Consider the following 11,522-nt stretch of genomic DNA (forward strand, 5'->3'; position numbering starts at 1 on the left):
CAAACGGCAAATGAATTCAGACACTGAATTAGTGTTTGAAATGATAGACCACGTCCACACACAAGCTCCCAGACACACAGGAAAGCATCCAAGAAAGTTTCACCATCGCACCGTTTCAGAAGACGGAAATACACAAAAGCTACATTCTGCAAGGGCAGACCTTAGCCCAGACACCTCTAGACTTCAGTTCTTTCAGTTCATTTTGAACAAAACCAGTAAGGAAGGTGGTTTGGCTGGACAGCTGATGCCTCTGCTTGTCTTCAGCCCACCTGAGATTAGAACTTTGCACTCTCCCTGACCTTTGGATAGAAATTCTTCAGATCTTGAGAGGTATTTGGTTGGTTTGGGGTTTGTTTTTCCCTGCCTTAGGGCAGGGAAAGTAAGTCAAGCAATCAAGCTGTAAGTCAGGGCAGGAGAGGGGAGTGTGTTTTAAGGTGTCTGCTTTAACATCGATCAGAATGAGAACATTTGAAATCAAGTTGTGTAACGTTTCACAGAAACAAACTCCACAGGCAGAAAAGGATTTCAGAGCTGAATAAGCATTTCTGCCCCAGCTGGTTGTCCTACTACAGAGAGCGCTCTCAGCTTGGTTTACCAAGGAGAGCACTGGGTTCAGTGTCAGAGCCCATGGACACCACACTTCACAGCTTGCACGGGTGTAGCACCTCTGCTACCACATTCCAACAAGTCAGTTCAGTACGAACAGTTCTTTTCACACCCTTTGGGACACTTCAGTTGCCTACAACCACTACTTTCACCCAGAAGGAATCATCCTTTCAGTTTCTTATGACTGTAAATATAAATACAAGCACACGTTCTGTGCCTCATCCCACTCCAGTGAAACTGCCGTACGCCAGGCCTCTGAGATCACGGCCGAAGGGGGCAGATCCAGACACCCCACCCACCTACACCCCTCAGCCCCTTTTGGCTGAAGATCAGGATTTAAGACATTTAGGGAATAAAGCTAACTTCTCACAGGACTGCACTTCCATCAGTCTGGAGAGACAGTAGCTGAACTCAGAGCAGCTATGAAAGAGAACAGTCAGTGTATTGTGTGACTATAAAGGAATTAAAAGACTCGTTTTACAGTGCATTTTAATTAAAAGTTCATTATAAGAATTTTCTTTTAAGAACAGCATACTACATATTAATGGAAATATGTAACTTCATCCTACAAATGGGACTGTCACTATATTATTCTTACAATTCAAACATATGAAAAATAAAATATGATATTTAGCTTTATAAATTCCCCCTCCCCCCCTTTAAATCCTTTATTTCTTTTAAATAACAAAAGTATTAACTCTTTCTCAGTACAGTGCATTTGCTACCTGCGAGCCACAAACCAAGCAGTCACAGCAAGGAAAACAGCAACATTGTTTGCAAAATATTGAGAGAAAATGATAAAAAAATATAGTAGTCAGCCCAGTGCTTACAGAAGAGACAGTCAACAAGAATTGAAAAAACAGCACATTTTCATATTACATCGGACCATTATAATAACATAGAAAACAGTACAGAAGACTTATGCTGGAAAAATATATAGCGCTTCTCAGCAAGCAGAAACTGAACTTTGGCACTTGCTCATAAAAAGGCCTTTCAAACCAAAACAAAATGGAAATTCACTTAATCACAGCTTGTATACTTAAAAAAAATAAAGACACTGACTAAAGCAAGAGAAACAATAGAGAAAAGTTTACAAGCCAAGTCACTACGAATTCAGTACATTCAGCCTACAGAAAATACAAATACAATCTTTCATCCATTCATCTGTGTTGGAATCCTGATCCCCAGGCTTGGGATAGAACTTTACCTAAAGCCTCCCTGTTTCAATGGAGCTGCTGATTACACAGCCCTTTCCTCAAACTGAACTAGAAAAGCACGTCAAGTACATTGCCTCCTTATCACAACGTAAGGATTTCTAATCTGCAAATTAACACAAGACCCTTGCACTCACACAGTGGATGTTCTGCTGTACCCATAGGTGCATCATAACCACTGCAGTGTAAGGATTAAGTGATTTCTCTAAATAGGGCTAAAAAAGAATGGCTTCAATTCAAAGGGGAGACGATAGACTGGAAGGAGGGATTCACATTTAGCCTGTTAATCTTAGCGCTTTGTCAGCACTGCGCACAGTGAAAAGGAGTACGATAGCTCACGTGTGCAGGGCTGTTCCCCCTCTCTGCCAGAAGAACTGACGTACTAAGCTCGGGCCTAACCACAAGGCAGCTGCAGGCCGAAGCATATTTGTGGATCAGGCCATAAGAAAGCAATGCTCTAGCCAACAAGTGTTTCTTCTGTTTTCAGGATCAACGTCCCAAATTAGCAGCTATCTTTGCACTGCCGAAGCTTGTTTGTGGATCAGGCCATAAGAAAGCAAGGGCTGCTCTAGCCAACAAGTGTTTCTTCTGTTTTCAGGATCAACGTCCCAAATTAGCAGCTATCTTTGCACTGAGGCAGTTTACTCAATTTTTTTATTCTTTTGCAGAGTTAAGACTGGGGAAGGGTAGAGAAAAATAAGTGCTTTAGATTGCACAGAAGATTGTCCTACTAGAAGGGGCACTTGAACAGGAAACGAGTGCAGCTATAAATCTAGCAGACGCTCAAAAAAAAACAGGCCATTTAGTAGCACCTCCAAACACATCAACGTTGTTATCAACCCAGGGTATGATGTTGCCAGGCATGTTGGTAGAGCAGTTTGCAATATTCATGATGTCTTCAGCTTTTAAGACCCTGTCCCATATATTGAACTGGCTCATCTCCCCAACGAAGGCTTGAGTTGCATCAAATCTTCCTCCTACTGTGTCCTTTAGGCACACAAGAGTTAAGATTAGATGAGGCAATTTCAGCATTTTCTTCTTCAAACCTGAAGACCCTCCCCCCAGTTACACTGCTAGAAGGAGGTGCAGAGCTAGGTCAGAGACAAACAACTTCAAGTTTCTGGACAGGCTACTTGGAACAAGATGTTCTATGGAACAGTTAAAAGCTCCAACCTGAAATGTGTCAGAACAATTCAAGCAAACAGTAGTGACTTTATACGATCCCACAAAGGCTGTAAACAACTGACCCTGTCCAAACAGTAAAGCAGCTTCAAATATTGAGGCAAGTTTAGGAGACATTTTGCAAGCTTGGCACAGGACAACTTCAACAAGAACTGCAGAGATGCACAAGATTACTCCAAAAGCTTTATGGCAATAGATTAAACCGTAACTGAAGCCCTTGACCAATTGTCTGCAGGGCCTCTAAGAGGTGATCTTTGGATCTGAATGCATAGGCTGCTTCTGATGGTACCAGATGACCGAACTCAAACTCCTACTGCATAAGCCTACAGGTGTTTGTTTGCTCCATCCACTACTCAAGGGCAGAAATCACACATTTTGTGCCATCACGCTGACATGAAACTCATAGCATGGGATAGAGCTGGCAAATGGCATGGGAGAGTTACAGAAAAGCTGCCAGTCACTTAATAGCGAGCTGGAGCATCTGCTATGCAGAATGTAGTAGGATTCTGGATTTACTATTCTGCCATTTATGTCATGAATAAGTAACTACTAAAATTGGCATTGGGACAAAACTAGATCTTCATTGCCCCGTTACAAACCTGGAAATCCTGAAGAAAGGCTATTTCTCCACTACTCTTTACACATATACTAAAAAAAACCCCAAACCCTGTAATCATACAAACAACAGGTAGAGAAAAAAATGTGAAGGTAAGAGCCACACAATTCATAGGCAATCGTTTATTGAGATGTTAACCAGAAAAGTGAGATTCAAAATCCTTGGCTTTTTTTTTTCTTCCCACAGTATTCAGAAAGGACTGAGTCTTAACCTCATGAGTGCTTTCTGTTGGCAGTACTAATATTCAAATTTTATTAGAATTACCTACATCTTTAATGAGAAATCAAATGTCTGATATAGAGTTCATCTCTGACTTAAGACTCATCCTTGAAGTAGACATCAAATTCTCAATGAGTGACAGAGTCCAATGCTGAAATCATGCGTTACATACCTGAAAGGCTGCAGAATTCACTCTGGAGGGGTTCTCCACAGCAGGCCAAATTATAAAAGATCCCGATACACCCACAAGCACTCCAGTGCGCACAGTTGTTGGTCCCCTCACCCCCTCACACACACACTTTCCTTGGTATATTCCAGGGTTCAAGGACTAATGTTCTTATTATTCTTGGGATAAGGAGGAAAGGAAGGGGGAGAACCAGTAAACTGCTAAGGGTGACAGTCAATTTGGCTTCAGTTAAAGAAAGAAATAAAACAAACCAAAGCAATTGTACTTGGTCCGCTTTTAACAAGCACCTTTATGACTGCTCATACAACAGCACTGGCCAATTCTGTCCTTTTCTCTAACTTCAGTGGCCATGTTGCTAATTACCAGCAATCTAGCTCAAAGGATTTAATTTTAGGCATTATTCAGATCACTGACAAAGTTGCACACTGAAGGATTAAGAATATGAATAGGAAGAACTGCAAAATGAATATTCTGAATATTTAATAAATGAAACAAAATATACCAGTGTGTGATTGCATTAAGTATGTGTTGCTTTCTTTTAATCTGTTACTGTGTATACAGTGGGACCAAGTGTTTAACAAAGAGACATTCTCTCACAGCTGCCGCTCATTTGGGGAGTTTTGACTATTTTATTTTTTTTTAAAACCTTCGAACGCACTGTCACTTACTCACCTGTTCCTGACCCAGGATCAAGACACCTCCAGGTTTAATTGGGTGCCAAGGAGCAAGATTCTCTCCAGTGCCAAGCTTCTCTCCATCCTGAAAAGCCTCCCACATTCCATCTCTGGTTGTCCATGTTATACAGATATGATGCCATTTTCCATCACTAATGAAGAGAGGGAGCTGGGCAACCTACAAAAACCAAAGAATAATGCACACTACAAACCAAATCTAGTAGTTCAAGCACAAGATTTTAAAATGGACAGTATTTACTCTGTCCTCAGAAGCAAAAGCTTCAGGTTGAAGTTAGTCCACATCTTTCTACTTTGTCCCAGCACTCTTCTTTTCAGGAGTACATCCATGCTTCTTATTCTCGATGTGAGCCTTTGCTTCATCTAGAATCAAGTGATACAAATACTAGAGTCTAAGCTGCTATCAGTCCACTGATCCTGCACATTTAACTGTGGCACTTGTTGATTAAATCTCAGGATTTAGTCCCAACTTTCCATCCAGTGCTCATGTTGAGCTTCTCTTAAAATCTGGGGTTTGCATGCACCGTTTTCAGTAAAACTGTGACAAACAGATCTGCCTGCTTCCAGTAAAATCTGTGGGAACTGTTACACAGGGCTACAAACAAGGAGGAATTATGCTCCATAAGAAATTTAATCTGAAAACTTACTCAAGTTAAGATAAAGACACAAATGCAGTAGGCTGTGGAGCAGCTGTGGTGTGGGAGAAAGAAAAGCCTCACAGAGCATTATGTAGTAATGACATAAGAGTGAAGAGAAAAAGTTATTGTTGAAGATAAGCACGATCAAGTTTCCTTCTCTTCCAAACAAAAATAATCAGCTTTTAACTTTTATTGCTTTGGGAGGATAATAGGAATACTAGAAGTCTTTAACTAACTACATGACTGAACCACCTGAGTTTCATCGTAGATCTGTAAACACGTGATTCCTCAGAGAGCAGCAAGTTACTAGGAAACCCAACTGAAGGTGGGGAGAAAGGAAGTATTTAAAATCTGGTTTAATGCCATTTCAACAGGTCTTGTTTTCCTCAAGCTTCATTCTGAAGCTTGTCAGAAATCACCAGTGGTATGAAGCACCATGAAACAACTGCTGCTTTTCGTACCTAACGTCTAAGAAAACTTGTATTTAAACCGATGTTCAGAAACTAAGCATAAAACTGGTCACAACTACATGCCTTTTGTTCTGTCTTTTGCACAATTCATTTTAACACATCTGAACTTCTGGGATTAGAAAGACAGAAATATTGCAATTGGCTTAGTTCTCAAAGGTTTTGCAGTAGTGTGGCTTCAAATATTGCTTCTGTTTAATTAAAAAAAAAGTCAAGATCTGCTCAGAAATTCAGAGACATACATAGGTGTGTGAACATCTAGACGTTGCCCTGCTTTGTCTCAACACACAAACGTAGGTACCATTTGATTTTGAGTACTTCTATGAACTTGCAACAACAGGCAAGCAGAGACTACCATCTCCAAGGCCCACAACTGGCTTCTCTCAGAGAGAATCAAAGAGTTACCAAAGAGGTACCCAGGGTTCAGGCCTTACTCTGATTGCACAGACAATACCGCAGAGCTAGTCGATTCTCACCTTATCATTAATCAGCAGCTCGATTGGATTATTCCCCCATTCTATGAGGACAATTTCATTAGCCTGCCCAGGAACAGCATATGAGAACGGAGTGCCGATTCCCGGAGAAGCACTTGATCTCAACCACAAGCACACAGTAAAAGCATACAGCTCTGGCAGAGTCTTCTTGACCTTCCCATATAAGTAGTTTGTGCGAAGAGGAAGGGAGACTTTGAATTCATCAGGTGACTTAAATGCACTGTTACCTAGAATGAAATTGAGAAAGAAAAGCCTTTAACATTAAGCAAAACAATGTATTTGTAATTCAGGTTAAGAAACAATAAAATTGATACTGAGAATCTTTGGAATTTTAATCACTTTAGAGAGGTACACACAAAGCCAAAATTGCTGCATTACTGAATATTGATTTTGCAGCACAAAACACCACATTTTATATACATCATGCTAATCACTTAGCTTATTTTTCCTGCTCATTTAATGCAAAAGACAGCAGACACCTAATGAGAGACTGTTAGGAACTTTCTTCATTGCTTAGTTCATGGTTGGAGTCATGCCTATTTCAAACAATTCAACCTGTTTTAAAAGATATTTACTGTTACTAAACATGAATTCTCTGGTATGCTCATTATTAAAGCATGCCAGTGCTTCAAGAACAATATTTTTTTTCCTACTACTGCTACACAGGGAGCTAGCAGCAGCATCCCCACTTTGAAAGACAGCAGGCTGAGAAGCAGGTTGATGCTCTCGTTTTGGGTGGTCGATCTGAAATAAGAAAATCGTGACATTCCAGAAAGCAGAGTTAAATTCCGTAGAATTTATTTCTGTCCCACAGGCAAATCAGGAAGAGGGATGGACAAAAACATAAAACTGAAGTTCAAAGTGACCTGATGAGAAGTGCAATATAAAGTTATGAACAATTAAAACATTTGACATTTGCTTGAATATGAAACTAGAAATTATTACTTAGCTTTTTCTAAAAATTGTGATGAAAACCAGCAAGATATTCCAGAGATATTTAAGAAATTGAGGAGTCTTAAGAGCAAACCTTTCTAAAGATGCAATAGTCTGTATTACACAGTCTGTGTACACTTCCGATGCAGCTGCTTATAAGCAGTTTTCTAGAATTAAATATTAAAATTGTGCCACAAAATAAAACCCCACAGTTCTGTAGCAGTGCCACCCTCAACCTTTCAGCAACCTGTTCTTCTGGGTTCCACTCTCTTTTCCCTTACTTGCATTCCTGAAACAAATTCAATCTCCTTGCCAAATTTCACACTCCAATCCAAATGAGGAGCTGTCGTCACAAAAGGTTGTCACGATTCTTGTATGTAATTTTTAAACCATTGGCATTCTCTCAGTTCCCATTCTCAAAAGCAAATGAAGTGTTTTCAGTGCATTTTTCACAGAACAAGGGGGTGGAAGAAGTGCTTGCATCTGTCTTGAGGAACTTAGATCAAAATGTGAAATATTCCAAATTCTAAACCAAAATACCCCAGGGTCTTAGGGCCAATGTTGAGTAACCTCAACTAGGCTGGTACAACCAATCTCACATATAAAAAAAAAGAAACATACCCCATTAAGAGTATTAGTCACCCTGTGAAAGAACTTAAGGAAGAAATAATGGAATGCTGGAAAAGAACAAACAACATTAATCCTTTTTATATTTTTCAGTTTGTTCTCATGACTTGAGAACATCCACAATCCCAACTGATAACAATATCCTCCTGTTGTGGGTAAATGGGCACATGCACAGGATAAGACAATCTTTCCCCTAAAGAATATGAATTACTTTTGGACAAGATAAGCAAGAAATATTGTTATTCCTTTTTAGAGATGGAAACTGAAATATAGCAAGTGACCCGTTCATGTCTCCAGCAAAGCCAGGAATCACATTTAAGGCCAAGCACTATTAGTTGCAGGATCATTCCCAGTCCTGTCTTTCAATGTATCATTTGCTGCTGTAGACGGAGACAACTACTGAAGGAATCACAACAGTTGTACAAACTTAAAACTCTTTTGCCCCACTGCTAACTAAAAACAGCTGTCACAGCTACAGAAAAAAAGTTCATAGCGTCAACTTATAAAGCTAAGGTTTTTTTCCTCCATTTAATCCATTTCCATAGGCATTAATCAGTCTCATACAAGGAGCTTACGGCACTCTAGCTAGTTGTCAGGAAGAGATGCTAAACAATATAGCATGTAAAATAAAAGCACAATAAAAATATTGTTTTCAAAAGAGGTCAGATGACTTCAAATATTGTCTGCATTTAATCTACAAAATCATTAAGTTCAGAGATCATGATCACCGTCACTTTGGTTTAACAGAGAAACCAAAGGCACAGAATAGCTAAGCTGCACTGTAACAGAGAGCAAATCCCATAACTAAAAGAAAACCTGATTGATTCCTGGCCCAAATTCTTCACTTCCCTGAAGACTTAAGACAGCCTTCTCCCCCCACACAAAAAAATATAGGTGGGAACAGGCTATTTTTAATCTAAATTACACATTCTTGTTCTCCCATCACTCCTCTTCTCTTTCTGATGACTTGCTGATATGAGTCACACCTTTCAGAGACAAGGACTAGCAATACTTGCCACATAAGACATTAACAGGCCACTAATTCTCCAGAACTTTATTGCAGTTTAGGCTTTATCTTGGCTCTCCAGAAATACTAAAAGACAGAGCCAGCAGAAGATCTCTTCTTCCTCCTTCCCTTTTCCCCTCCTTCACAGTTTTAAAGGAAGAAAAATAGATATAATATTACACAAATGGATCCATTAAGCTGCATTTTAAAATTCATGAGATGTGTATGTTCGCACCATTCTGAAAGCACGTCCATTAAGCTGCTTGTAAGCAGAGAGCCTATTCACCTTGAAAAATCATAAGACCGGGCAGCAACATTTACTGGTACTCTAGTCTTACACAGTCTGCTCTGTAGGTGCAGATAACCAACACAGAAAGATCGTTCTGTTCTTGAGCTCATTTCCATAGGCATTTGTAACTCAAGCAAACACACTCAAGCATAGAGATGTCAGTAATAATTAATCTAAGTATCTCAATAAATGACTAGGATTAAGAGAGTGTCCCCCAGTGGCACCACGTGTAATCTACTATAACCTGAAGGCTATAAGCTTGAGATAGGACACTACTGAAATACCCACAGTTACTCAAAGTCATAGCCAGCAGCAAAAGGAAGGATCACCAGCAACACTGCCAAAGCAGTAGGAAATGGTTCTAGTATAAAGTGTCACTTCATTACATCAACAGCAGCTGTGCTAATTAAATGTATCCCATCTGATTTTCAGTCCAAATAAAGAAAGGCAGCTCTACTTAGATGTGTACTTAACATTACCTAGGTATCTACCCGACACCAATGTCATGCATCTTATTTCCACTTGCCTCCTTATAGAACTTTCCATCCCACAAACACGAAGAGTCTCATCATAGCCACCCACATATGCCAAATTAAGCTGCAGAAAGCCAAAACCACGCAGAGGCCTGTCAGGCAGGAAGCCTGTGACAAAAGGAAAATGAGAATCCAAGTATTTGCACTGTCACCTACTATTTAGTCCAGCACCTTAACTGTTTTCCCCTCGAGGCCCACATTTAGACTGCTGTACTAGAAGGAGGGAGTAAACAAAATTAATCAGCATGGGGAAGCACTTAGGTTCTGTACAGATTACCTTTTTCCAATTCAGACACTTTTTCTAGCAGTGCATTCAAGGCCGTCTCCGTCTTCTGTCGATGGGCTGATGTCTCATTATGAAGCAAAGACTTCTCATCCTCAAGCTCAGCCACTTTGCTCAGAAGTTGACGTTCCAGGTCCCCAAGCCTCCGCTGAAGCATCTCTCGAAGGTCATTAGGGAGCGCTGCATACGACACATTTGCTCGGAGTTGGTGCTTTAGGGCAAATGAGAAAAAAAATAATAATCTATCATTTCTAAAACAGAAACTGTGATATATGGATATGCTCCTGATTCAAAGGGAAGAAAGCAAGATCACTGAGCTCTCCAACAAGTACAAAAGAGGCACTGCTTTTTAGCACTTGTCATGTTCAGAGCTTTTATCAGCACTCTAGGTAAACAGGTCCTGAAACAGAAGGGCACTTTAGTTAGAGGCTTCCAGCGTTTCATATGAAGGAGTATTCACACATTTAAATCCAAGAAAATCAATGTAGGGAGCCAGGTCTCATGCATTTCCATTAGTACAGGTACATGTCACACATAAGTCAAGTTTTGTTTTACTTACTGCAAGTGACATTTTCAACCTAAGTACAGAAAAAACCTATTATTTCTTTTAAAGTAAAAAATTAAGCTACTTTGAAAGCAAGTTTACTACACGAAAGTTTCCTCAGTTTTAATTTGCAGAGTAAGGGAGTCAGATGTTCTTTAGATCAACTATAAGTATTAGCCAATAAAAGTGGGTTTATTTAAAAAAAAAAGAAGCCCACACTTCTTCATATAACACTAATATCTTTCAGGATACCAAGAAACCAATGGTTCCACCTACCATATTATTCTAGGGGAGTTTCTCTTCTAGAATCCTAAAAACAAAGCTTCAGAAAGGCAGCAACAGTAACAGAAAAATGTTACATTACCAGATCATTCAAAACTGTACTTGAAAAGCAGTCCAGAGCGTGTAGACCACACAGAATAGCCTTTAGGAAGTTACTTGCCATGCTCACACCACCAATGACTGACTGGAGGAGAGCAGGAAGACACAGAGGTAGCTCTCAGGCGGTGAAAAGCAAACCAACACCCAGCATTCCTTTGGGAACATGTTCCCATTCCTTTGGGAACACTCTGTAAAAATATTCCCACGATGGCCACTCAGTCATGGGCACAGTCCAAAGGCTCAGGGAAATCACTAATGGGTGATCTTGGACCAAATCTCCTTTCTATTCACAGGCATGCAAAATCAGGTGCTTTTTGTTCTAGGTCAGCTCTAAATTCCTCATCTTATATTTATAATACTAATGCCCAACGATCTCCTCATTAACACTGGTCGTTGAGCCCCGTACGCCCAGGTCTCACCGACCAAGACATCAGCTTTGTACTTCCAACCTCACCAAGTCACATTCCCAGAAAGAGGGACTTGAACACCTGAATACAGAAACTAACCTGATGACAAACAAGAAAACCATGAATTTTATGGGAGAACACACTCACAGAGGAGCCCTTCAGGCTTTTTCACACTAAATCGAGAAGATACATCATCAAAAAACA

The 11,522-nt window shown here is 40.1% G+C and overlaps 1 protein-coding gene across 1 annotated transcript; it reads right to left on the bottom strand.

Annotated features, from left to right (window-relative positions):
• Positions 1–2,603: 2,603 nt before the first annotated feature.
• Positions 2,604–10,237, bottom strand: NPTX2 (neuronal pentraxin II; the record flags this gene model as incomplete). Its single annotated transcript, XM_009875519.1, has 4 exons — positions 2,604–2,807; positions 4,697–4,876; positions 6,298–6,542; positions 9,981–10,237. Coding segments are annotated over 4 exons (886 nt in total), but the record flags the coding sequence as incomplete, so codon positions are not given.
• Positions 10,238–11,522: the final 1,285 nt, after the last annotated feature.

This window comes from Apaloderma vittatum, unplaced genomic scaffold (assembly GCF_000703405.1).
Source record: "Apaloderma vittatum isolate BGI_N311 unplaced genomic scaffold, ASM70340v1 scaffold9658, whole genome shotgun sequence".
Taxonomy (NCBI): domain Eukaryota; kingdom Metazoa; phylum Chordata; class Aves; order Trogoniformes; family Trogonidae; genus Apaloderma; species Apaloderma vittatum.